Consider the following 22,712-nt stretch of genomic DNA (forward strand, 5'->3'; position numbering starts at 1 on the left):
CTTATAGGATGGCATAAACGTGGAGAAGAAGGTGTTGGATTTTGCCATAATATCCTTTCGCGTTCCTTGCCACAAACAAGCCGCAAGGGAACGAAGCAGCTCTGAAATATATTCGCGTCTGAGTCATCATCAATTTCAAATTTTTGTTTAAATTGGGACTGGTAAGAGCCATCACATCCCCATTTAGAAATAATTTTCAGACTTTCTCGCTCGTGTTCATTCAATCTTGTTAAAATTTCTTCCAAACTGTTACATAAACGTGTAACATGTTCATTCAATCTTGTTAAAATTTCTTCCAAACTGTTACATAAACGTGTAACAGTATGATCAATCAAAGGTTGTAAATCGCATTCGGCACTGGTGGATGTTATTTTGCACGATTCTGTTGGTGGGTAACATTCTTTTTTCGCTTTCTGTAAAAGGGTGTAACAAGAAAAAAACTTCTTATTAGTATTTCTTATAACCTTCATATTGTTGACGAGTTAAATCTGCTTCAACAAATATTGACAATGCTTCTAATGGCGTAAGGCGAGATTTTTTCTCATTTCTTGATTCAGAAAATGATCTTTTGTACTTTGTTGCTCGTGTTGGAGAGCTTGAGTGTTGGAGAGTCTTTGAGTATATCAGAAGCATCTCGTTTAGCACTTTTCCGCAACTCAACTTGGGCAGCATGTATGATAATGTCTCTTTCCACAGTAGACCTAACATCCTGAGTCTTCCTCCTTTTGGTCCTTTCACTTGACTTTTGAAATAACTTTTGTGATCGGCCTGGTCGATTTTGTGTAAGCACAGGAATTTCAAACGTTCCTTCTAGCCATGAATGATTGTACTTTAGAAATATGTCTTCCTTTTTATGAGCTTTTGACCACCAGTGTTTGATTTTTGATTTAAATGCCGCAAAATTGCGTTTCAAGCGCTCAGTTTGGTCTTCTGTATGATTTTCACTCAAAAGAAGTTCTTCTCTTAGAAAATTTATTTTTTGTTCAAAATTAGGCAAATTTAGTTTTTGAATGCGATCGTATAAGTATTTATGGGTTACAATTTTTACCCCTGAGATGCCTTGGGAACCTACAACTAAAATACAGTCTTGAAAATTGCTTTGAATATAAATAAGTATTTTTGGTTGTTTTGAGCAAAAACATTCAAAATATGAATACAATCCTTATCCGCGCTTTTCCGCGGCTAATTGTTTGATTATTTGTTACTAAGACCTTTAAATTTTTGAACTAATAACGATTTATAGCATGATCTAACTTTATTCGTTGTTGAAATGTCCAATTAAACAAAACTAATAGCAAAAAAAAGTGTAACTCTTGAAATACTTAATTTCAACTTAATAATTATCAAAAATAAAGGAAACCCAAATTAATCTTAACAATAATTACCTGCTGTATGAGAATCCATCACACTTATTTGCGAAAAGTAGGTAAAGTAATAAATAATCGTTGACAAAGTTGGAGTTTGTCATGGAACAATGCCGATGACTGATTCATGTACCAATTGCAACGATCAAACTTCGACTGAATGGCGCATAGACAATAGGAGGGAGGGGCGGGGTAATGTTTTCACACCTGTCCTCTAGAGACTCAACTAGTTTTTTTGTAACCATTTAGCATTCTGTAAAATTGACTTTTGGCCGCGTAGATTGATCAAATACCCGTATGTGGAGCGTGCATAACAGCACCAGGACTTGGAAATTTGGAATTTTTTGATGAAATAATGAATCATGCTGTTCATTTAAATATTTCAAAAAACATAAACTATTAGCCCAAAATTTGGTAATCGGAAACAACTTTGTTTTTTATCAAGATAACGATAAGAGGCACACGTTTGCGTTTGGTGCCGCAAAAATTGTCCACTTTTGGTTTTTGATTTTTTAAAAATTAAGTTTTAATGTTTTATTAAAAAATTTCGTGTAGTTTTGTTAAAAATAGATTATAAATCTTATAATTAAATACCTATTTCGAAATATTGATTCTAACCAATGCATAGGGGCCTATTTCATTGAAAGTCGTAGGTGTACGAACACTTTTGGGAGCCACTGTATATAATTTTCTAATTCTAGCAGCCGTCATGCACCCACAAACCAAAAAAAGATGTGTCAAATTCTCATACGCTTTTCTTTTTAAACGTCAAACCCGAACACTTTTTTTTTGTTCACAGATATTTCAAGAAAAGATTCATCACTGAATATAATACTTTTCCATCCTTGTTGCTCGTGTATGAGCTTCTCTTTGCTCCAGGAGAATGTGCACGTTTCTACTTCATGTTTATCTTTGGTCTTACTTCGTAGAACCGCAATTAAAACTAAAACTGCAGTTTATGCAACCGTCCAAGTGTAGTTTGAGTGGACAAGATAACTATACATTCTTTCGAACACTTATGTACGAAAGAAGCATTTTTCAACAATTATTTGGGACGATTTACTTTAATTTGGGTTCATCTCTGCCAGATGTTACAATTTTTCTACCTCGTTTACTTCGATTACTTTTTAGTTGGTCAGTCCTTCTATATTCCTTTAAAATCTTACATGCCATAGATTGTAAAACGTTCATTTTCATTGAGTTGGATAGCTTTTTCCTAATTTTAAGAAATAGTACAAATTGTAACTTCGTTTTTTTTTCCATATTTATCACCTTGACGACGCATTTTGAGCAATAAAAGGCTTTTAAAAGAGCGTAAAATTGTCCGGGCGCCAAGTTCCATACTTGTGACAAACTATCGGTTACCAGGTATGCAAATATTTTCGCTACTTTTTAAAATTCACATTTGAATGAATAGATTATTCTAATTTTTTGACCCATATAAAAAATCTTTCTATTTTTCCAATGTGTTAATGATCCATAAGTTGTTAAAATAATATCTGAAAAGTTGTTTAAATTGATTCACCCATTCATGAATAACGAGCTTTACTCTTCTTAATTTGCATGCGTTTATTTTTCCCGACTCAGGGACAAGTTTTGTTCAAACAGTTCTGATATTCTATTATTTTGAATTTGGGTTGTAGTTGCTGTGTACAAATATGCCTACAACAAAATGAATTCGTCTGTTATACAAATTCACAGTGGAGATTGAACAAATTTCTTTTTTCAATGTTTCGAATCTTGTCTCACCATTTTTCTGTTTTCCAGATATTACAACAATGTTTTTGCAAGCGTTTTCTACTTGATAACTATCCAATTCAGAGAGTCGTAGATGACGTAACACAATTCATTTCTCGTAATAAGTATGTTAAACAAACGAAATCTCAATTTTTGCTCTAAACCATACTGATCGAAAAACTTAAATGCACTAACTGAACTACCCCAATGGCACGTTCATATTTGGTTTAATATGAGATTATATTTGTAGACGAACCAATGGGTCTCCGAAGGCTGCATGATTAAAATAGAAATAAAATTAAGTTACGAGGAAACCTGCTGCTGCTTGTACTCGTATAGTTAAAACAAAAAAAAAAAATGCATGCTATCGATGAAATATTAGGTCTCTTATTCTTATTAAGAAACATGTTGCTTTACATCAATGGCTTCGGGGGGGGGGGGGGACGGTCCTTCCCAAGCTTCACCCGTCTGGGGGGTGACACCCAAAGTGGAATTGCAAGTTTTTGAAAAATATGAAACTAAAATGCGTTTTTAAGACTACAAATTTGAAATCCGGACCCATAATCATGGAGTGAATTCTATACTCAGGATTAGATTCATATTGTCAATACTAAGACCTAGTAGTGACTTCCTCTAAAACCAAACATCTGACCCCATTATCTTTTCCCATATTAGAGATATGATTGAAATATAATTAAAGGGCCTCAGTTTCATACACACACCCTTCCTTTTTTGACCTCTCGACGGCCTGCGCATTTGCGTGTTAGGCAACTTATATGAAAAGCTTTCATAATTTTCATTTGTCTTTTGTACCACTAAAATTTCGTTATAACGCAAAATGTAGTTAAATTGTATGAATATCCTGTTTCCTTTTATATTGAACTAGCGGTACCCGCACGGCTTTGCCCGTAGTAGAAAATTAAAAGGTCATTTGGTTCGCCTGTATATTTGCTATGTTCATTTGCTCGCCCATGTTACGGTTTCACGTTATGATAATTTGGAAATTGACTCGCTCACGTTATGATACTTTGCTCGGTAAAATGTTCTTAAAATTGGAATAGAAAAAGAACAAAATCGAATTTTCAAAAAATTGCTTCAAAGTGCACACCCCCAGGCTATAAAATAATGCTGTGCCAAATTTCGTGAGAATCGGCCGAACGGTTTAGGCGCTATGCACGTCATAGAGAGACATCCGGACAGACATCCCGACAGAGATCAAGACAAACTTTGAGCTTTACTATTAGTAAAAGATATAAAAACCCTTTTTTTCCCCCCTTTTGTGTTTGTGTGGGGGTGACACCACAAGTTACCGCCCCGGGCGTCAGCTATGCTAGATACGCCACTGTTTATATTATTTTCTTCCACACCATTTGCAATCGGTGTTGAAGCCAATCTTTAACATTTCAGTCTTCCCTCCCCTGCCATTTCTGATACTGTAAATCGTGTTTCACCTTAGTTATTCAGTTCAGGCAGTAGAAAGGTAATACAGAGTCATTCCTGAGTTTGAAGTAGTTTTACGCTTTAATTAATTTTAGTAATTTTCAAGCGATCCATTAATTACATCATTAATTTTTAGATTTAAAAGAACGTTTAGAAATACTAATCTAAAGTACTGTCTGACCGCGGATTGTATGGAGAGACAAACATCCGTTTTACAGCCAGAAATGGACGAATCTATTATTTTTTTTACCGATATCAAGTTTTGCAGAAGCAGAGTCTCATTCAAATGAGCGGAATACGCGCATCAAATTTTTACTTTTCCCTCTTATTCACATAGATTCGTCTTATCTGGAAGTTTGAAAATTCCGTGGTTGGACAGTAACGAAATAAGAAAGTATATCTAGTGTTTTTGTGGAATTTATGTAACTATAACATCTGACCACACAAATCAAACGCTCTTAATTTCTACATTTAGAAGTTTGTTACAAATATTGAATGCAGCAATATTTGTAACAAATTTGAAGCAAATTATTCCTCACAATTAATGTTCAAAAATACTTATTATAATGATCATGTACTACAATTCAAATTAAAATTTTGAAAATGCATTTTTTATTGTTATATTTAAAAATACGTTTAAAATTACTAATCCAACGTATTTTTAATCTCATCATATAATCTAACGTTTATCATCGTTATACATAAATGGCTACTTCTGTGTGTATGTATGTATTAATGTCCGAAGTAATCTTCAAAATTACTGAGCCGATTTTAACCATTTTTTCACCATAGATAGTTACATTATCAGGGAGCAACTTAGGCTATAATTTATTCCTAAAAAACTTAGTTTAAAAACTTTATGATGGAAAACAGTAAATGTCATGTAATTTCCCCATTAAATGATTAAATATAAAATTCGTTATTACGAAAATTCGCTGCCTTACAACTGCAATATTAAAAGTAATCATAATGAAAATTTTGAATCCAGGCTTCTCCGGAGCAAACATGAGTTTAAAGTCATTTAAACATTTGGAAACTCTACTTTTTGCACTTAGGGAAACATAGTAGAGAGCTTTTTTTTTTTTTTTTGTGTGTGTGTACTATTAAATTTAATAAAGCGCACGGTTTTTTTAGTAATCTTTGTTTTTGTTAGTTCATATCTTGGAAATAATTCAAATTTTTGTATGCTTCAATTCGTGCTTTCGTTTCTAAATGAATACTCGTTCGTTCTTTATACTTATTGTTATTTTACTTTTATGGGTAAGGAAGAAGCTCGATTTTTAATCTCGTCAAAGCGGTGTGTTTTGAATTCTTTCAGTTAAAACAGAAAACGAAAGAAAGTAGCGATTGTTTCTCACAATTATTACTGACCCAGGCAACACCGGGTATTTTTACTAGTTACTAATATAACGCATTTTTTAATTTCACACATAAGTAAATTTGTTTTCATCGTGTCTTTGTGAAATGAGCGTAGGCTTATTATCTTAGAAGATAAATCAAAGCATTCTTTGTTTTTACACTTAGAAGTTAGATGAAATTATGAATTGAAGCAAAATGATCCTCATGATTAAGATTCAAAATTCAAAAATACTTATTCATCAGTTAATACAGTTTCAACTTCAATTTTTTAAATACATAAAGTTATGATGAGCTTCAAGACAAGCATCTTCACTTTTATTTCGGACATTCAAAAGCTCACGAATTTATGCATTGCAAAAGTGAGGTAGGTCCTTGTAATTCCAAAACCTCTGCAAGCAATATATTTTGAAATTTGTTTAATAAAATGTTGGTTTTGAATGTTAATACGTTGTATGGTTGTTCAAGATGATGATAGTTTTAATGTTATCTGAACGTCAGGTTTTATATTGTAATACATTTTTTCATGTTATTGATATCATGTTGTTATTTATTCGAAACTGCAATAAACTTTAGGGGGCGCTGCAGCAACTGTCTGATGGCGGATGAAAAAGGTAAAACAAACGCATGCCGTAACTTATAACTTGCTTTGACGCTTAGTGAATGACAGTAATTTTTCATCGTGTTTGTGGAAATTTTTCCTTTCTATTCTTCTGAAATTACACTACACCACAAACTGCATGAAACCTGTAATTTACCCCAAAGAAAACACATGGAATGGAATGTTTTACCTTTTCCTTTAGTATTATTACACCGCAAGGTACTGCATTCGCAACTCCAGAGCTCGAACACGCTACCTTGAAGTGATTTACAAAACTGCCGAAAAAACTAAAACATTGCGTTCCACGTGTTCATTTTGGGCAAAACAAACAGTTTGTTATGTGTATTTTTTTTATTTGCGTAATTCATCATTTGAAACCGTCATTCGCAACAGCGTAACATCAAAAAAAAAATTGATATAAACTGTGAGTACACATTTTATTTATCTTGTTCTGAGTGAATTTGAATAAATATCAGTTTTTCAATTCGATGAAAAAAAGCGGACTTAACAGCATTGACTGGACACTAGGGCCATGCTGAAAAATTACTGCTTTTCCTTAACCTAATTCCACATAAATGATTTAAATAATCTTGTTACTATAGCATCCAACTGAAATGGACAGCATGCAAATAAATTTTCTTGAAAATATTTATCGCAGAACAAATTGAAAAATCCAAAAAGAACGTTAAGAATCTGAACAATAAAAAATAAAAGCTTGGAATTTTTATCGCTAAAATATCGCGCCAACTTTATTTTATTGCTCTGCAAAAGCTGTCATTATCGGTAGAAGAGTGTCGCCAAAAATCTGCTTATAGGGCTATGGTTTTAGTATTGTGTGAAAGAATAATGTATCTTGACAAGATTTCGCATTTCAGTTAAATCATTTCCATGACGAATGAATTAAATGCATGATGATTTCTTTTGATATCCAATTATATAGTCATAGAAATAAATTATCTAGCGTTAAATGTTACTCTTGACAGTCTGTCACGTATGTGCACTATGTGACAAAAATGTCAACAAATGCCGGAAATGTCACAAAAATGTCAAAAAATGCCGAAAATGTCACGAAATTGGACATAATATGTACTAATGTATAGAAAAAACAGTACAAAATGAAAATGCTGTTCGAAGCGAACCAAAAATTTATGAATACCAAATTCAACATCGTGAAAATGGCTGCTTCAGAACAACTTACTGTGTGTTCTGCATTAATTTTTTACTTTCGTAATACTTTTTGATTTCTAATCTCTTTCTATATGGGTCAGAATAACCAAGACTTTGAAAAATCTTTTCAAATGAATAAAGAACAAAAAATCATACATGCGAAGAAAAATTTCTGTCATTTCCTAAGTTTAGAAGCAATTTATACGTTACGGCGTGCGTTTGTTTTAGTTTTTTCATCTGCCATTAGACAGTGACTGCAGCGTCCCCTATAGTTTGTTGGAGTTGCGAATTCGAGCTCTGGAGTTGCGAATAGCATGTGTTTTTTTATTTAAAATTTGAATCGATAAATGAATTTATGACATTCCTGATGAAACGAAAAAAAAAATGAAAAAATTAATTTGAATTTTGTCATCTTGAATTCAAATTATGTTTTTCGCAATCACGAGTGTGTGTTTGTATGTGTGTGTGTGTCTGTGTGCAGGCATGAATGTGTGGGCAGTTGTGTGTATTTGTGTGTATGTGTAGGTGTCTGTATGCATGCGTGTGTGTATGTGTTTGTGTATGTGTTTAGGGGTATGTGTGTGTATGGTGGTGTTTGTGTATGTGTGTGTATGGTGGTGTTTGTTTATGTGTGTGTATGTGTTTGTGTGTGTGTATGTGTTTGTGTGTGCGTGTGTGTTGGTGCGTGTATGTATGCGTGTGTGTGTGTAGGATATGGACGCAACCTGGAGACGGTTTTTCGCTAGAAGAGCAGCATCGTGAGGCCGGCCGCCGCGACGGATGGTGCTGGCAGAGGGTGGCGCCGCGCCGGTGGGAAAAATGATAGCACGCCAAAAACAGTCAAATGAAAGCAATAAGCAATCGTGATTGCTCAAAAAAAAATCCTTGTCCCTAAGTTTTTCCAACTATCTGGACATTGTTGCAGATGGAATTTTTTTTTTTTTTTTAACTTCTTTTATTTGAGATTTTCACATCAACTTTGAGACATTTGATGAAATATAGTCGTACCCATAGACTAATAATAAGAGTAGACCGAGCTTTCCCAGACTTACTGATGAAAAAATTGGTTCATGGATACATCATGTGACTGGTGGAAGGCTTGGCGAAAACTTTGGCAGCATGGTTGCTAGATGGCAACATTATCTATAGTTTGGCACTCGACATGTATTTTAAGTAATGTGTTTTCATTATAATTTTTTTTCCAGGTGCAGAGATTGAACTGTTTTTCGTTTAGTTATGAATTATTTTGACATTAGTAATTAGTTTTTGATCACACTTTTCAGTAACTTATATTTCATTTGGAACTGTTACGTCATCGTTGGCGTGAACGTAATGGAGTAAACGTTTTGCGTTAACGCAAAAATGTACTAATCGGAATCTTACATTGAAATTGTAGGTAAAAAGCTTACCGTTTGCCGATTGTATTGGGGCGCTTGCATCTTTAATTGCTTAGAGAGTTATTGAAACTGACTAAAGAAAATGCACAGTACTATCTCAACAAAAAACTCACTATATTAACAAAATATTTACAACTTAGAATAACAAATTTACAAATCGGACTCCATAAAAGATCATTATTCCGCGTTCCATTAATTCTATTTATTTTATTTCTAGCGGGCATTGATCGTCTGCTACGATCAACGCCCGCTGTTGCTAGGATATCCACTAGTCACATGGTTTGGTTCATGAGCAGCAAAGGGTTGCCATAGCTCGGTCTATTCTTATTATTAGTCTATGGTCATACCTATTTTTTTATGTGGATGATTTGCAATACGCTACCTTCCGGTGATTTTTTTCCTTTTTTAAAATTTAATAAGTAATTTGAACAAATTATTAACAAATTATTTTAACGCATTATAGATATGCTGTAAATAAAAACTAGTGACAAATCGGTCAAAAAGTATTGATGCGGAGAAAATCCGCACTAAAAGGAGAGCATAAAAGCACGAGTTTTACCTTCATTGACTTAAAAATACATATATCCAATAGTGCAAACGAACGTGAAATTACCTTTTGTAAATATGATTGGGAAATTTTTCTTTGAATTTTATAATATGTTGAGGTAAATCCAAAGTAATCGTCTGCTCTTTTTCACGACTACGACTGCCACTTCTGAAAAAGAAAAAGGTTTTCATTACAGAAAAGGTATAAAACCTTGTCCAACGTAAGTTACTTAAATAATACGCATTTTAAACCAATACTTAGGAAAATGTTTTATACAAAATAAGAAAGTATTAAAGTATATGGTACGTAAAATATGCATTAGGTTGATAAATAAAATTAATTAATACAAAGGAAGATATGACTACTGAATTAATACAAATGAAAATATTTTTCTCTTCCGAGTTTTCGTTTATCTGAAGTATTCCAACTCATTCCATGATAGAAACGACAAATCATGATTATCGCTCGACTTCACAATACATAAGCTTTCAGTTTTTCACATTAACTATCACTAAGTACTCTCTTCCTGGAATGTTTCTAAGGTTGACTCACCGCTCATCTTAGAGAAAGCCAAGAAAAATTACACCTAAATTAGTGATGATACTTAAAAAGAAAAAAAAAACTGTCACAACAATTAACTTATCTTACTCTGTTTTTTTCCCCAAATAATATATTCCACTGATGTATTCGAAACTAGATTGCTTGATTCTAATACAAACACAAAAGTGACGACCTGCTACAGTCTCTGGATCCAGTTAAGCTGATCCTAGTCGATTTATCATTCCCCAATGCAATTCCAGTAGCACTCTTAAAACTATCCACTCGATTGCAAGTAACAGCTGCTTTCGATAAACTATTCCATATGCCCACCCTGTTGAATTAGTAATTTTTCATTATTTCAAGAATAGTCTCGGGTTTGAAAAGCTTGGAATAACGAGCCCCTTGATTTTGCCATCTATGCAGAAATTTAGCCCATGAACATCTAATTGAACTTAACTAGCCGGATCCCACCTTCGTAGTCTCCTTCGCTCAAGTCAATATACATTACGGGACGCGGGAGCGTCCCGCCCCGCCAAGGAAACCAAACGTCAGCAGCCAACAGAAGCAAATCCACCGCCAAAGACGAAAGAAAAGAAAGCGACCAAGAACAAGATTACGCGACAGAACGAATTGGGGTTTTTTGGGTTTTTCACCCCTCTGTATCTCAGCCCCATGAAGACCCCCGGAGTTGATTTTTGGTACACTTAATTTCTAGTGGTCCCTGACGCCGTAAACCAAAATACAATCCCCTAGACCATCAGGGGGAGGAGGTATTAAAGTTATAAAATCGCTGTTCCAAAATGTTTTCGCTTTCTTTGACAGGGCTACAGCCCAGACGAAAAAAGGAATCAAGCTGAAATTTCGCACACACATTCCTTGTGCCCTACTGATGTGCCTTTTGTGCCATTTGACCTCCCTCCCCTTCCCCCTCGTTTTTACCCCCAAATTGTACCTTCCCGGGGTTCTATCACAGACCCCCGGGGGGCTACGGTAGTGAATTTTTGTATACATGTTCTTGGGAGGCCATTGAATACATATACAAAAATTCGACCCCCAGGGACATCATGGGCCGGAGTAATTAAAGTTTGAAAATCACTAATTTTCCCTAAATTCTTATGTACTTACTCTCAGATCATAAGGTTTGTTTATCTCGGAATGCAATTGCAAGGTTAGAGTAGATCTAACAGTTATTCCAAAGTTGTCTTAGGAAATGAAATTCAATCAAGACTAAAACATATCCAACAGTTGCAACTAGACGTTAAATCGTGGATATCGCAAATTTGCCACAGTGACTGCGCATGCGCGCAGATTAGCTCATTGGGCTCTCTGTTTTCAGATTCTATGTTGTTTGTTTATACTTAAGCAGAGAAACAAATTAATGAATGAGATTAGAATGCTGTTCCTCCACCTCCCCCCCAGTTTCGCCGATACAAAATTTCTTTTCTTCCTGTTTTTCAGTTTTGATATATTTATGGAGGAAAGAAATTTTGAATGTCGGCGCGAAACTGGGGTTAAACCATTACAATATTTTGCGTGACAAATTATATGAAACTGTACGCATATGAATACGGTACATATAACTTTTTAATTGAAAGCGAAAAATAGCACTTTTTTTATTGGTTTGCTTATTTTCTAAATTAATGGATTTTTCACAAACAATACATAATGAATTGAAAATACATGAAATACGTGTGTGGATATCCGTGCTTTGCAGCAATTTGTTAGCTGAAAATTTTTTTGCAATTAATCTAAGCAAGACTTTTAATGAGCTTAGTCCGCGCGCAACATGCGCATTCGCTATGGCAAATTTGGGATATCCACGATTTGACATCGAGTAAAGTTGTATAGATCTTCTGACACATTCAAATTTAAAATATTTAATGGCTTAGGTTTTTTTTTTTTTTTTTTTTGCTTGGTAATAATAACATGCGTTATTTCGATTTTTAAATGAACTTTTAAACAAAACTAGGTATTAAACAAGACAAAGACTTCTATCAAGAAAAAGATAAATCACAAACAATTAAAATTATCCCATAAAATGTAAAATAATCCACGATTTAAGAAAAAATGTAATTAAACAAAAAATGAAAAGCTAGATTAAAATAGCCCTCAAGCTGTAAAACATTCAAAGAAACCTTCATGAAAATGTTGAATAATCTGTCAAATAAAGAAACTAATAGAATTAATTGCGAAGTTGTAAAATACTCGAAAGCAATATAATTTAAAATAAAGTATTTTATTATCCAAGAAATTTTCTTTGCAACAGAGAGAGGATACAAGGATTGTAATAAAATTTAAACCCCCCAATTCTCGCAAATGAACATAGAATCTTAATAGTCAGACTTGAAGTAAAATTAGGCTAGCCATTGTTGTTCCTTAAAAACACAAAACAGCGTTGTTTCAATTGAAAATTTTTTGACTTGATGTTCTCAATTCTAAAAATACAGACAAAATAATAATATAAATGCAAAAAGATGTGATATCTCATCAAAAACAACCCTGTTGTAAAAATTTCCCCGCCAAGAAAACCTTTAACTTTTCCGCACAAAAAAGAAAACCTGCATCCTAAACCTAAAAACCCTCAGCCAGAAAAAGTTATGATATCTAGTTTGCCCGCCAAGTATCTGCCAAACTATCATCCTCCCTCTTCTCCTTTTTCATCACAGCTACTTCCATTAGAACCTCCTCCCACCTTCAACTCCTCAGAAATATGGATAGATCTTTTAAATTGTTTAGCCTGTTTGGCGAAAAGCTTTTCAAAGTGAAGTGGTTGCTTGGTGAGCAAAAAGCTTCCCGCCAAACAAGATAAACAATTTAAAAGATCTATCCATATTTCTGAGGAGTTGAAGGTGGGAGGAGGTTCTAACGGAAGTAGCTGTGATGAAAAAGGAGAAGAGGGAGGATGATAGTTTGGCAGATACTTGGCGGGCAAACTAGATATCATAACTTTTTCTGGCTGAGGGTTTTTAGGTTTAGGATGCAGGTTTTCTTTTTTGTGCGGAAAAGTTAAAGGTTTTCTTGGCGGGGAAATTTTTACAACAGGGCTGTTTTTGATGAGATATAATATACACATCATATACATCATTATATCATATACATCAATATACATATTAAACTTTCCAAGCCTGGAATCATAATCTGAATTAGAAAGTTCATTTACTAACTTCGTTTTCCTCCTCTGAATCCATTCCAATAAATAATATTTTTCTTACCCCTTCCGTCGGAATTATGAAATACTTGACCAAAAATGCTTATATTTGGTAGTGTACTATGGTAAAGGGTACCTTATAGACAAAAGTTCAAGTTTGTGTAATAGAAAAATTAAAAGAGTCATGGCACGTCCAATATTCCGGAATTATATTTTTGAAATCAATGTTTCATATTTTTAAAAAAATCGATAAAATACCAAACAAACTTCATTATAAAATGTTATTCAAACAATAATAAAACATAATATATGCGTTTGAAACAATTAATTAAAGATTATATATTTTTGAAAAAATCAGGGGAAAGAAAACTTCGTTTCTCAGACGAGAATCCATGGTTGGAAAAATGAGCCACTCTCTGTCTCCCAATCCTTATATTGAATGATTAGCAGCTGTTTAAAGATTATGTCCGGTACAACGAACGCTAGGTCTAAAGAGGGATAAGGAGACCAAAACTGAATATCGTACTCCAAATGAGGTCTCATCAAGCTGCTGTGCAAAGGCAGAAGAAATCCTGATCGCAATTAGCTTTCTATTTGACTACGAATCGAATAATAATTCAAAAGAAGAATTTTTGATCGGTAAAGAAAATTTTAAGTAAATTACACTATATGACCAAAAAAATTGAGACACTTTCAAAAATTCACATTTTTACGGATTTCCCGAGAAATAAAAGACCAATTGCTCTGTATTTTTTTTACATACAAAGTACACTCCGGCTGTCATTTTCCAATAAAAATTAAGTCTACCATTCATTTCTGGGACCAGCAACAAATTGAGGAAACAAAAAAAAAAAAGGTTTTTGGTCATTTTTCATCGTAAATATCTGTGAATAAGCTATAAATTTCAGAAATAGGTTAAAAACTAATCTTGAATTTTCAGTCGAGTCCCGACTTACGCGAGGGATGCGTTCCAAGACTCCTTGCGTAAGTCGAAATTTCGCGTTGTAGAAAAATGTAGATACAATTTTTTAGAAACGTACCAAATTCTTTTAGTCACTGTTAAACACCCCTCAAACTACTTTAAAGCATCCCTCAACGACACATTACAGTTTCTTACATAAAGAGCTGAACTTTTACTGTTTTTAAAAAATAAAAAGAGCCGTTTTATTCAACATAAAATACTTTAAGATGCACAAAATGAATGATCGGTTTTAGGGATAGACATAAAATAAAACAACACGGCACGCACATTAAATAGCAATAATAAAAGCCGCATTATAATAGTACTGTACAGTAGATACTGTAATAATATTCATGAATTGAAAAATAAAGATGGTGATGATTTATACTCCAGGATCAGATCGTTATTCTTTTTAAAAACATTTTTAAATACGTTTGCTTCGCTTTTTCTTTTGTCACGTTTCCATTTATGCAAAAGCCTCTCTTCCAGATCTCTTTAATCCGCAGTACAAGAGCAGCTTCCATTTTCATAATACATATTTACTTTACTTACACTACTCTGCAAGCTTCAAAATTGAAACTATGTTCTGAACTTTTACGGATATCTTTTTGTTTTGACTTTTAATTGGACGTATGGAAGATTCACTCGTACTCATTGTCGTGCTACCGTCGACGTTTTGTAGTTTTTCAAGCATATCGAGAATCTTAAACTTTTTTTTCTTTTTAGCAGAAACTTTCTTTTTCTCCCCATCTGCAAGCTTTGGATGAAACAGCGCACTAAGGTGCCATTGTATTTCATCAACTTTAAAAATTAGAGTGAAAAAAAATTAAATGAAAAATGAAAGATGCTGAGTGGTTAATTTGATGCAATATAGTCGGTGGAGTTTGTGCAAAAACATTTCACTTCCGGATACCAGTATGAAATTTTGTACAGAGCTTATGTTCATATAAGAGAACAAAAAAACGCCGGGAGGCAATTGATTGGAGGTCAAAACCCCCTGTGGTGACGTCATCAAAATGGCCGCCATGTATCGGTTAGTACGTTGGTTTAACTGCTTAGTACTACATAATAGGTCATAATTTTATAAAATTCAAATACATTATATGAAAGACGTTTAAAAAAGCTCTTCAACAGTGCTTAGTTTTATTTTCTAAGACAAACCGTTTGATAATTATTACAATATCAACGTGAAAATTGATATTCTGTATTCTCCGATATTGGAGTAAATATTTTACTGTTATACCTGCATTATAAAAAACCTTTTCAGTTTCATTAAATTTAAATTTGTACTTCATGTTTTAACACCTTTTGTCACTATTTTACCTGTATACTGAATGAAAGAGAGGTTAAAATGCAGAAATAATCAATCAAAGTCACCGCCGAAATGGATCGAGGACTTAACTATTAATGCTAGCATATAATAAAAAAATTTTGTTAAAAATGCTTACATTTTAAACATACAAGAGAAATAGACGAAAATTACACGTTTTAATACAAAGAAAAAGTACCTGTTATAACGAAAACTGTAATAAGTTTTTTTAAGGATCGTTTTACATATTGCACTGACTCTCACAACGACAAAGAAGTGAACAATTGAGATCTGATCTGACGCATCGATAGCGTGTACACATATCTTTGCACTTGCATGATATAATTTCCTGTAATTTCCCCATTGTTATTTCGGGGTGTGCATTCCAGAGATTTTTCACCGATTTTTTTTACATCCACTCTGACATGGATCCAAGAGCTAAAAATTTCGCTGAAGACATTTTGTCTATAGTAAACACTGCAATATTGCTCTCTTAAGGTTATGCAGAAGAACGTTGCTAGATGGTGGAATACATTCAACTGGTCTGTTTTGCTAAGTGAAGAAAGTTCTCCTAGCCTCATTAATGGTTTCCACTGAGCTTGATGAATGATACGTAAGGACGATGAAGCGCTAAATAAGTTGGAAATGCTCATCGTCTTCATTGATGCTCTCGGGTACTTCGATACAGTACAAAAAAAGCTTTGTCAACATCTGTAAACGCCATCCACGTTCTCCATGTAGTAGTTTTACCAATGCTGGCAAAACAAGACACCGTGTCAACTCCTGTAAAGACATTTAGAAAGGGCAGAAAACCTGGAACACCTTGTGGAATTTTACGATGCAAAACGTGGATCGGAAGATACTGCAGATATTTTCCACTTCCATCCTCCACCCATAGCTCTTGCAGTTTCGGAACTCGGAATATAGCAATCATTACATCATCACTGTCAATAGTTTTCACGGTGAACTTTGTATGACCCGAGTATTCTATTGCATGCTACACATGAAGGAATAGCCTCATGACGGCTTCTTCGTGGGAAACGAGAGATAAATGGCTTCAAAATATTAAGCAATTACAATGTCTTTGTAGGTGCATACAACCTGCTTCCCATCTGGTAGATCCATCTTCACGAGATTTTCTGCCAAAAATTCGTCTAAAAGCTCCTCTTTATTTTTATCTTTCGCAAGAAATTTTGTAAATGACTTTGGTATCAAATTATTGGATTTAATATTTATTCTTGGCTCATATCCTCTCGATTGTCTCGTGCTGCTTTTCAAACTTCCTTTTAAATACCGATCAAAAACTAAATCTACCTTATAAACGCTTTTTAGTCTCATTAAAATGTACGACTTTACAATCTGATTGCATTATTGTTGGACAGTTCGAGTAGACTGAGGAACAAGCATGTGAATCAGTGCAACCCCATCAATGATATGAAAAGAAGCATTTGTTTCCGGAATAGCTGTCAAAACCAGTCCAATAGATTGGACGATACAAGAAACTACGTTGGACTTATTACTTGGTTTCCTAAGTTTGCCAAGGTTGAATATAGAAGGTGGACACGAACTGTTTTCATGGGGAACAAATTCTTTTACGTCCACTTGCCTTGCTTGTCAGGCAACATATAGCTTAACAAAAAGAGTGCTGTCCCTCCTCAAATCAACAATTTTTTGCTTTTCTTTGGACCGTACAGATTTTTTTTTCTTTTTTTTTTTTTTTTGCTGCTCATCAAGAGGAGATTGTTTCTTTTAATAACGTCATGTGTGGATAATTTTTTTTAACACTAAGTGATCTACAAATGTATTGAATATGCCTACGCTGACATCATAGAAATGGCACTTTCTTCCGAGAAAATAATTCTGTTGCTGTTTACTGTAGTTAACTCGTCATCTTCAAAAGGATTCCCGTGTTCTTCAAATGTTTCAACTAGGCTGGAAACATGAGTTTGATACCGGATACAAAAGCTTCTAGTATATTCATGCATCTAGTATCTAGCTCTTCAGTAGTGACGTCAGACTTCCAGGCACTAATTTTCTTCAAACTCCCCAATCATGCGCACAACTTCCGGTCCAACAACCATCCGTTGTATTAATGACGCCTCATGACTCAAACGTGATAGATTAGTTGATTTTTTAAAATTTAATTTGTTGTTTTGCTCACGCAAATGGTCGTGTGCCATCCTGGAAAATTTCTCTCAGCTTTGGAGCCAGATATATTTCCTCTATGAAACTCCTGCAAAATAGCTGGATGCATCTCTTGTAACTGCTTCAAATTGAACAGAAATACTGAAGGCCATCGGGCATAATTTGTATGATCAAGATCCATGGACATATGTTCTCAAGAGTGACAAAAAAACCTGAGAAATTACCTTGACGAATAATGCGCACCAGATTTAAAAGTATACATTTTAGCTCCATGGTGATCTTCCATTACTTAAACTGAAACGATTCTTTTGATTTCGCTTAACCCAGTCTGTAAATGTTTCGTGTATATCTCTTTTTGAATTTGAAACCTTTTCTCTAATAGAATTTGGAGAGTGGTTACTGAAAAATCGTGAGCGTATCGACTTCTCCTCACATGCGAAACTTTCAGTATTCCTTCTGCTTTTTCCCGATGTTGTTACATGAGTTTCTACTAGGAGTTCAGTTCATCCACTTCTTTCAAGCCATGTACCTATTGCAGATGAAACAGCTATTTCTATGTGGAGACCACCTAACATGACCAACATTTTATCTTCGCCATACTCATTCGGCATAGCGCATAACCCACTGAATAGATTTTAGCAGGGCGTAGATGGGACCTAGATTACGAACACTCAAGTCATTAAATATTTTACTTTTTCAAAAGCACATTAAAGAAATGATTGCAAGCTATGTGTAAGAGAAAAATTTATTCTAAAAAATACTGCGAGTTTTTAATACGTTTTGCTTATTAAAAATGACGTAAAGGAATGAATACAAGCTATATGAAAACTTAAATGCTTGATGGACAGTCGAAGACAATCGAAGTTATCGATTTCAAACCGTAATAGAATACGGTATATACTATACGGTATATATAAATATACTATACGGTATATATAAATGTAATAACTCTTAAACTATTTGTGATAGGAAAAAAAATCAATCACTATTAAACAACTCTTTTAAAGCGCTTTTAAATGATATACTTTAATATCACAATATTAAGATCCATAATAAAGTTCTAAGCAGTTAAACGAACGTGCGTTTCGTAATAAGGCGGCAATTCTGATGACGTCATCATAGGGATTTATGACCTCTGATCAAATGCCTCCCGGTGGATTTTTGTTCTAAAATATGTGCATAAGCACTGTGCAAAATTTCAGACTGGTATCCGGAAGTGAAATGTTTTGGGTATTTTTGTCACAAACACCACGGACTAATAACAGCGCGATGCGTAGACTAGTTTGGTGTGAGAACTTTCGCTGTCAGTGATGCTGTGATAACGTTACACTAAATCAATATTTAGTAGCCAATAACAAAACTGATACCTCCTTCTGGAAAAATTCGTGCTGTCGATGAGGAACTCGCGTTAGCTCTAAAATTCCTAACTCGTGAAAAATTCGCGTATAGCCCTTCCGCGTAAGTCGAATCGCGTTGCAGCGGGAGTCGACTGTATTTTTTTTTTTTTTGTATTTTCGTGAAAGTATCTCTTATGCCCACGGGAATATAAGCATTTATTTGAAAAAATACAGTTTTTTTAAAGGTTTTCGGCTTATATCACGCAGAGTTTTCCATCAAACGTACTAAATTTTCCGGATATTTGCCAGCATGTTAGAGAAACATAATAACAAAATTTGAAGTTAAACTATTGAAATTTTTCACGGTTTCCCTTTTTTCAGGTAGTGCGTTTCATACTTTTGAAGCTGCGACTGAATTACTGAAGTGCAGTTTTAAACAAAAATACAGTAGATTTCTCCTTTAAATTTCTAGGACCTGAAGGTGTTCAAGTGTTTACTAGCAGTATTTGTAATTTTCTTTCACTCTCTCTAACCTGGTTTTCTTCTGGGTTAAAGAGAAAGCGTTCGGATGAACCTTTTCCTTTTACCAAAGATATTCTTAACGTCTCTACGAACGAATTTCACTCGCTGAAAATTGGAAATAAGCTTCAAAAATTTTGTCGAGGGTACTTTCATGCTTTGTTTTTTTAACAAAAAAAATTAGCATCGTGATAATGGAGAAAAAACGCTATTGGAAATTTTAGAACATTAAATTTGAATGATATTTTCTTTATTGTTTTATCTAATTCAAGATGTCAAACATTCGAAATGTTAAGAATCGATATCAAACGCATCTATTATTTCTCTGCCATTATCTACTTAATCCTTAAAAAAGTTTTTTTCCCCCTTTTTTATTTTTTAATAGAATTGATCAACGTTGTGGTCTTCATTGTGTTCGCATATTTAACTCCTCTGTAAATCATCAGGCGTATTTGTATGCCTTAAAGAAAAACATTAGAAATACTTCTACATTTTACAATTTCTTGACATGATAATGTAGAAAATTATTATTACAATATTTGATGCACAAAACATGAATATTTCAGGGAAAATGGGGTGCATAATGCACTTGTAAAATGCGAAGAAATCTTATCTGAAGGGCAGTGGCACAACCAGAAGGGTAATCCAAAGACTCTTCTTTCTCTTTTTTCCCTAGTAAGCCTGAAAATAAGAAAATCTTCAAAGTATTATCCCCCCCCCCCCCCCGCACGCACACCGAAAGCATTTTGGAGCATCTGAAATTCAGTTTCCAGATCTCCAATTTTGCAAAAAATTCCAGGGGGAAGTCTCCAAATACTCGACAACATCGAAAATCACCTAAAATTTCGTTTTTGGAACTTTAATTTTGAAAAATTACTGCGGCACTAATATTACAAAATATAGTCTTACTATCGCGTTTTTAAGACTCGAATTTCAGGACTGAATTCAAGTCGGCCAAGGATTCCCACACCACCTTTCTCTAATATCATAGAAAATTGAGTTTTTTAAACTTACACTTACAAAAAAATTAATTGTAATAGCCCCTGAATATAAAATTTTGCTTAAGTTTTTAGGACCATAATTTTGAAATTTTTTCCAGGGAAGGGCTTCAGAACCCCCTTTTCGTAAAATGTTCAACGTTTGTACACAATTGAGTTTTTGAGGAACTGATTTCGATCTATTAAAAAAAATCGATTGGAGTGAGTCCTTGAATTCCATCCCTTACCCTAAAGTCTATAAATAGGGCCTATAATCGCGTTTGTAAGACTTCAATTTCTAGAAATTTCCGCTGAGACCCCTGTGCCTGGCTCCCCCCCCCCCCCCCAACATCAGCTTGCGTTTTTAATACTACAAGTTTCAAAACTTTTCCGGGGAAGGACCCCAGGACCCCCTTTCCAAAAAAGACTTTTTTCTGGTTGCGCCACTGCTGAAGGGTCGTGAAAAAATCCTCTTACCTTCTCCTGTAATGGGTTTTCTGAGGCACGTTGTTGTTGACTCTGTCCAGTGTGGCGTTTCTTGTGTTATTCCGCTTGTCCAGCAAAGTGGGTGGAGAAGAGCGAGGTCCCTCTTGTTGTCTCTCTGAAACTAAATTCAGATTAGGTGACGAGTGGGCCGTTTTCATTTTGCGATGCAGAATGCGAGCTTTTCCTTGAGGTGGCCGATACTGAAACAAAAATAATAATAATAATAATAATAATTTAACTTTAGTTCGTTCCAGACAAATTCAAATCTGTCAGGCTGAAACGGAAGTTTTTTTTTTTTTTTTTCGGGGCAGTTTAACTTTTCTGGCGGTTAACGAGTTCTTTGGAAATGTGATCAGCGTTCATTATCCTTTTTTAGGTATTTAAAATGGCACTTTTTGAAGAAAAGAGACTTATATATTTCTACTTGCTGTAAAAGAAAGGAAAACGGGCAAGTAAAAACACTTGAAAAAGCAAGACGTAAACCAAAGGTGAGAAACTGAAGGATCTACTAAGTTATCATAAGATTGAAAGAAACTCCTTCTGAAATTTATAAGTTCAAGGATTCGGTTTGTTCTTACATGAATTCTATACTTTCTTTTCTCTTTAGTAAAACCGGAAACTAAATCCATGGTTTATTTGCTCCAAATGACGTCGTGGCGCAATTAGCAAATCATGATGCTCTGGATAATAGTAATTTTTAATGATGGAATAATAAATGACATTGCATAAGAGATTTGGTAAACAAAGGCATGCTAGACCAATGAACTAAGATTAAGTTTTTATCCCTCACAATTAATGATAAATCATTTATTAGACTCACCCTCACTCGGGCAATAAGTTTCTCTTTAGCTTCAACCATGGGCTGAGGAGACTTGGACGGCTGAGAGTTTTTCTTCTGCTGGCACCAGGGAATGTGGCGTTCTGCAGCTCGCTGGTTAAAATGTCGCTGGCAAGACGGGCATTGGACGTAATCTGCAAAAATGCATGATTAAAATTGTTCAAACTTCACACTATTAGTTCCCTAAATGATATATGAGACTTCTTCAGGAAATAAAGAATACTTCTTCAGAGATTATGACTTTATTTCTCTAAGGTATTGGTAGTTAAATAACTAAAATTGAGCATTAGCTTCATAAAAAGCTTTTGTTGTATTGTTTCTTAAGATACCAATAGTTCTCTTTAGACTACGAATACAATCTGGATGATATACTACAATGAATCGCATTTTTACAGTCCTTTTTTTCTCTCTCTAAACTTTACCCTTAAATTAATTGCAATGAAATACAACTTAATAATACATATGTAAGCTGCATTAGTTACAAAAGTACATTGATACGGTTCCTAAGGCCAAAAGAAGTATAACTCTCATGGCAAACCCAAATGAGAAACAGTTCAGTATTAACAAAAGTTTAAGAAAAACGGCAAACGAGATCAAAATTTGAAAAAGGTTTAAAACGGGACTGTATCCAGACATTTTGTTGGTTGGTCACCTTAATTTAATGCTTTAATTCCTGAAAATAAAACGTAATGCTTTATTTTTGTCGTATTTAGAAATCATATTGAGTAAAAAATTACGAAAGAAAAGAGTTGACTTTTTGTGAATTACAACTAAGCAAAACTTTTAGACTCAAATGATTTGCTATTTCCTGTTCTGAAATCTATAACAAATATCGATTCTTGT

General features: G+C 34.2%; 1 protein-coding gene across 1 annotated transcript in view; it reads right to left on the bottom strand.

Moving 5' to 3' along the window:
* The window catches only part of LOC129222986 (zinc finger C2HC domain-containing protein 1A-like), a 61,585-nt gene that overhangs the window by 27,346 nt on the left and 11,527 nt on the right, over positions 1-22,712 (bottom strand). Inside the window, exons 5-7 of the mRNA XM_054857550.1 lie at positions 21,852-22,003; positions 21,023-21,231; positions 9,676-9,774 (exon numbers count right to left, since the gene is read on the bottom strand). Coding sequence (XP_054713525.1) covers positions 9,676-9,774; positions 21,023-21,231; positions 21,852-22,003 — 460 coding nt within the window. The remainder of the gene's footprint in view (positions 1-9,675; positions 9,775-21,022; positions 21,232-21,851; positions 22,004-22,712) is intronic.

The sequence above is a fragment of the Uloborus diversus genome, chromosome 5 (genome assembly GCF_026930045.1).
Source record: "Uloborus diversus isolate 005 chromosome 5, Udiv.v.3.1, whole genome shotgun sequence".
Lineage (NCBI taxonomy): Eukaryota > Metazoa > Arthropoda > Arachnida > Araneae > Uloboridae > Uloborus > Uloborus diversus.